This window comes from Gavialis gangeticus, unplaced genomic scaffold (assembly GCF_001723915.1).
Source record: "Gavialis gangeticus isolate Ggan-Ray unplaced genomic scaffold, GavGan_comp1, whole genome shotgun sequence".
In the NCBI taxonomy this organism is placed as follows: Eukaryota; Metazoa; Chordata; order Crocodylia; family Gavialidae; genus Gavialis; species Gavialis gangeticus.
This window is the reverse complement of record NW_017729031.1, coordinates 18,059-24,349: the sequence shown is the minus strand read 5'-3', so window position 1 is coordinate 24,349 and position 6,291 is coordinate 18,059. Positions and strand designations below refer to the sequence as shown.

The following is a 6,291-nucleotide window of genomic DNA, read 5'->3' as shown; positions in this document are numbered from 1 at the left end:
ATTCTCATCTGCCCACCCTTGTAACCTGTCTAGGTCTGATTGTAGCCTGTTGCTTCCTTCTAGTGTGCCCACGTCCCCCCACATCTTAGTGTCATCAGCAAATCTGAACAAGGTGCTTTTTACCCCCTCGTCCAAATCACTGATGAAGATGTTGAACAGTGCGGGTCCAAGGACCGAGCCCTGCAGAACCCCACTACCCACGTCCCTCCAGGTTGAGAAGGACGTAAATTTACTCTGCTGAAATTCTTATAGACAGTGACCAGGGCTGGCTGGGGTGAAAGGGCGCTAAAGTGATGGGGCTACCTGTCAGTATCCTTGTGCCTCAGCCAGCCCCTCCACTGCCCAACTGCTGCCCAGAGCTGACCCCCTGGACTCTCTACCAGACTTGTGCTACTCTGCCCCGGCTCAAAGTTCTGCGGTCCTGGGCAAATGTGCAGATGCTTCACCCAGGAGTATTTTGAACTGGAGTTTATCATGTTGCATTAATTACACGTGTAGATGCACCCAGTAACTGGTCATTTGGTTCTCTATATCTAAATGTTGTGTTTAGCCATGATAGGGGAGAAAAAAGGTAATTTTTTGTAAATTAATGCATCAGCCTCGCTATTTAACTGCATGGCTTTATATAAAAAACAAAATCTAGGTTATAGTACATAAATAGGTTTGTTTCAGTCCAAGCTATATTTGGAGTACAATAGAGATGTATTTCTTTTGTGTACAATAAACACATTTTAATTTTGTTTAATGAGAATTCATTTACAAATGTACATGTTAATTTTTTTTAGTTCTTTACTAGCTAATGTTTTTCTGTAATAACGGTAACTGCAGGATGTTGGGCTTTTTAAAGTAATGTATGTATTTTTAGGATTCTTTTTCCTTGTTAAAGTACAAGTGAATTGTAGAATGAATCTTGTTTATGAGGTTGAGTTTAATTTAGAGCTAGTTAATCTGAAAGCTGATTATCATTTGACATGCACATTGAGTTGGGAACACTGAAATTATGTTGAAGGAAAACCCAATTAGCACCCCTTTTCAAAAAGAAAAATAAGAAAATGCAGTTTTTGAAGGCAAGTATTAACCCGGGCTTCCTTCTCTAACTTTCTTACAGCTAATGCTGAACAAGCTTCTTGAATATACATAAATTACCCAAAAGAGGTCAGAATTCCTAAAACTTGTATGCAGAGGTTCCTAAGCAACCTTCCACTGAGGATTTCTGAAAATATAAAGCATGCCCCATGGAAGAATATTAGCCAATAAACAATAAAGGACATGTGTAGTTATGTAACTATAAATTAGTTCATCCCAGGTGGTTCAAGTGATTCCTGATCACAGGCATGCTAGACCACTCTGATTAAATGTTAGGCAATGCATGTTTCTGTGTTTTTCATAACTGATATCTATATATTCTGCTTTTTCCATCGAGGAAATCCTACCTAAATTTTGCTGTAGTTTTTTACAGAATTTACTTAATAGCGGAGAAAAAAATGGGGAATTGATTACATCTAGTCAGTGAGACAGCAAGTCTGTGATTGGGCTTCATTAAATTACCAGTTTTCTAAAGCATCATTTCAATATTAGGGTACTGGTATTTTTCAAATACTTTAGAAATACTTGAGGCTTAGTTATAGAGTGAATTTTTTTTGTCTTCTTGGGTCTCTAATGTGCACTTCTGTACTGTCCCTTGTAGCCTGCTGTTAAGTCAGAAAGAGCAATGAACCATTTAATCTGAGGCGTAAGACAGTGCAGTTTCTTTTTGATTCTTTTAAGCCAGGGGAAGCTACACCTGATGTGTGTGCTGAATTTGTTTCTACAAACCTGTATTTCAGATTGGGGGAAATATACATTGTAAAATGCATTTTCTTGTCTGATTTTCTTTTTTTGGGGGTTTAAACTAAAAACCACTTGGATGTTACATTTTACAGACCTTTAATAAAGGCTTTTGATTGTACTGTATTATTCCAACAGCTTCTGAGGATGATTCTGAAGACTGATGCTGGTCGAACTTTTGACGCTTCTTAAAATTGAAAGAAACAAATGGAATTGCTGGAAAGATGGTGAATTGGCAAGAAAGTACCATCAATGTGCATTTATTTTTTCCTCTCTTTAGTAAAAACCACATTGAATATTACTATAGTTTTTAAAGCATTGTTGAATTCAAAATCTGCTGCACACTGGAACACAATGAATATGAAAACTATTCAGCATGTGCAAGTTAGATACACAAAGCTGTTTCCTCTTTAAGATGACACTGAGGGATGCTGTGCTTTGTCTGGAAAGATACCAGATTTTGAATGTTTGAGGAAGTCAGATCTTGCTTTATGTTACTTTCTTCTTGTAGTCAGATTTCTGATTTTGTCTATCAAGTTTTGCTTCTCTGCTGGCACTAAATAGTAATTGTGGGTTTTGGGGTGGAGGGTGGGGAACCATGTACTTAAATAGCATACATTTTCCTTTTAAGAAATGCCTGTGTTTAGTCTCTCTCAGTTGCTTCCAGTGTTAACATAGGATGAATGGGGGATGAACGGCTACTGTAAAGCTACAATGTTTGGTTTCCAAATTTTATTTGAAGTGTGTTTAATTCAAACAGCAATAAGACTTGCAAGGGGCCTCTAATATTTAGTGTTGATGATGGCTTTTTTATGTACTGATTTGGAAATTGGAGATTATATTTGATATTATGTGGATATTCCAGTAAGGAATATTGCAGCTGTAACCACGCATTTCAGCATTCCTGGCAGAAATGCAACTTGATAACATTTAAAATCTTAACTAAGCTGTTTAGTTTAACAAATCTTTTTTAGATCCCACATTCACTGTTAAAGCACTGGTTATCTATGTGTTTTCTAGTGTTGTCACTTCTTTATAAATAAAGATAATGATGAGATCCACACTACTGCTCTGGCATTTTCCTTTTTTAACAAGGGTATCTTGGAGCAGATATATGGTGCAGCTGTCTTGCTAATTTAATATGGTAGAAAGTAGGGGTGCATCTCGGTTGGGTATCAGATCAGCACCAGTAAAAAGAGAAACGATGCTATTGGTCATCAGCTTTTTTGGTCGTTGTAGCCAATAATTAAGGCCATGTACCTGGAGCTTCCTGGTGAGTATAGTTCTGTTGCTGCCCCAGACCGATGGCAGACTACAGGTTCCAGCAAGCAGCAGGAGGGGGAGGGGACCTGGGATTTGGTCACAGGGCACTGTACTCTGCAACATAGGGATGGTCACTGGCTCTTGCCACTGCCACTGTCATGCAACACCACTGGTGCAGAAAGGGCCTGAGCACCCACGGCTGCTGTGGAGACATTGGGCTGTGTGCAGGCAGGGGAAGCACAGCCATGTGAGGGACGTTCTGCTCTGACAGGTACCTTTGCAAAAGTGGGTTTGGGACTTTGGCTGTATGGGGCTAACCAGTGCCGAGACAGCAGTGTGCTCGGGGGCTCTAAATGAACCTGGTGCCACTGTCCATGCAACGGTCTGCTCTGCCTGCCCAGGACGGCAGCATAGGCTGTGTAGGGAGTGGGACTGTGGGTAGGAGCTGTAGGCAAGGGGGTGGCGTGCATGAGAATAAGACAGTCACCACCTTCCTCATCCAGTGCAGGAGCAGGCAGAAGGCATGTATGCATGTTATAAATACAAAACAAACAAAAATAAGGTTTATTTACGTCGGTATTTTAAAATGCCTTGCAATATTACTAAATATCCATGATTGGATTTGGCATCAGCTAGTACAGTTGGTTAATCATCAGCTATCAGTATCAGCTAATGAAATCTTTATTGGTGTACCCTTAGTAGAAAATGCATAAACTTTCCTTCCAAATCTGGTTTGAATATTCTGTGTATTAAATGAGGCTTTATTTGAGAAGTGTATAAAAATACTACTACTGTCTACTTAATCAAGAGATAACATGGAAAAGAGTAGAGCTGCAAAAAACAAAGCTAAATGTATGGATTGTTACACAGTTGTGGTAGCCTTTTCTGTAGCTGTGTTGCACTAAGCAAGTGAGTGGTACTCAACCACTGGCCCAAGGAGAACAGTAAAGAGCAAAGTACTGTGCTGTAGGCAACATCATACTTTGTTCTTCATGCCAACTTCTTTCCTATTTCTGCTTCTCCTACCTTGTAGCTAATGTTAGTAGCTTGGAGTTAAGATGTTAGTGACCCTGGGGTTGTAGACTACAATGCTAAATTAAAATTCTTTTTTCTTTGATTAAAATCTACTCCAGTACTGGAAAAAATGGCACATCTATTGTCCACAAACCTGTCTTCCTATTAGTGGTAGATAATTTTATTTCCATAATGAAAGTGTGTACACCAGGTAGAATGAGGTGAATGCCATGTCCAGGGTGTATATGTTATAACTCTTCCTGAGATAATCTTACAAGTAGAAATTTTTCCTGCAGGTTCAATTTTTAAGTACTTCCAGTGTTTGGGAACAAGAGATGGAAGAATACCTGTTGGATCATTTTAGGAATCCTGCTGCTATTCCAAGATAATTCTTGATACCATTTAAATGAGTGACATGGCTTCTTCTGAGAGACTATAATTTGGTATCATGCCATTATTTCTGATAATCTGATTGACCTAGATTTTTCAATTTATTCCCTGACACTCTTGTATGCTTCATTGACTAACCCTAAATTCATCCTCTTCCAAAACGATACCCAAGAAAGTGTCAACAATTTTACCATTTTTGTGGCTCTCTTCTTAAATACCCTCCAGTTCATATTTACAATGAACAGCACCAAACTGTGAGTGTTGTAGGTCTTACTATAATGAATACTCAAAGTCCTTTTAGGACTTGGCACTATTTCATTGCTTTCCTACCACATGCTGCTGGTCCAAGCATCTCCTACTGATTATTTTAAATCTCATTAATCAATACATGCAACTACCATTGCCTGACATCACCCCATGCTTTTCTGTTAACCTGCCATTATCTAAAAGAAACACTTAAAATGATTATAGCCCAAACTAATTTAAGTTGACAGTAGATTTAAATGTTTCTTTACCAATTTTTTTTACATCCAGTTTTAACGAAAATAAAAATCTAGCTTTCATTTCCACTGATTCTATATTTCACTCATCTTGGGCAGATTAAGTGTAGTGTGCCTTTACTGAGGTTTGCTGTGTCCTGCTGTATGGTCATGATATGCTTCCCATAAAACAACATACCCTTTATGTTTGCAGTCATTCAACAAGAGTTGACTCTGTCACAGCCACTTCATGAAGTGCTTTCAGTACTTGCTGGAAATGCAGGGGTGGGGATGGACAGGGGAGAAGCTACTCCAGAACTTTTGTGCATAAGCAAAAAAGACTACTGACCCTTCCTACACCCTTGTAGGTTTTGGCCTTGTCGATGCTTGCCTTCTTTTACTGAAAGTTCTGTTGCAGACAACAGCTGCTACCACCAAGCTCCCAGTATGTGTGGTATTCCCAAGTGCTTTGGATGGCTTCACCCAGCAGCTGCACTGTTGAAGTGCAAAGTGCTCCTGGGAAGGCATCAACAACTGAAGGGACTGCAGTGGTATGGGAACATCTACAGCCCCCTTCTGAGTGGCAGGAGAAGCCCTACTCTTTGGCAGAGTGGGAATGAATCCTACTACGCAGAATCCTACCCTAGGTCAGGAGTTTTCTGCTGCTGTAGCAGGGCTTAAATATGTACTGTACTGTACATACTATACTAATAATTTTGCTGGAAGAATGTTACAATGTAGCCTTTGCCTTTGGTTACAGTTATAAAGCTAGAGCAATGATGGTTTGAAACCTACAAAAATACCTTGTGCCACTTTATTAGGGAAATATGAAAAAGTTTCTATTAATTGGAATTGCTTGTTCCTGAAGGGTCTCTGTGCCACTAGGAACAGGATTTCCCTTTAAGTGATGCTTTAAAGGTATTGTCACCAGGAAATTCTTTCTTTACAAGAAACTATAAAGGTCTGTTCAAAATTTAAAAAATATATAAGTGGAGCAACAGACTGCATTTATGGAGGGTCAGGTATGGGGATATTTAGAACATTTCATCTAAAATTTTAAATTGTGTTTAAAAAGACCAGTGTGTTTTGAGAGAGACTCTGACATGTGAGGTTCAGCAGATAACATGAATCCCATGAGCATAATGAGAATAGAAAGGGAATCAGAGTGGAAAAAGTGAGGCAACAGCATGATGGCAGGCATGGAACAGCATTCCAGGGTAATGGCACAGGAAGGGTTGTAGGAATGAGTCAGTAATGTTTGTGCAGTCTAGATTTTGTACCTTGATTTTTTTTTTTTTTTTTTTTTTTTTTTTGGGGA

General features: G+C 39.2%; 1 protein-coding gene across 1 annotated transcript in view; it reads left to right on the top strand.

Moving 5' to 3' along the window:
* Window positions 1–2,891, top strand: part of MARCH7 (membrane associated ring-CH-type finger 7) — a 19,537-nt gene extending 16,646 nt beyond the window's left edge. Inside the window, 2 exon segments of the mRNA XM_019522793.1 lie at window positions 1,966–1,987; window positions 1,989–2,891. Of these exon segments, the coding sequence (XP_019378338.1) occupies window positions 1,966–1,987; window positions 1,989–2,019 (53 nt within the window). The 3' untranslated portion in view covers window positions 2,020–2,891.
* Window positions 2,892–6,291: the final 3,400 nt, after the last annotated feature.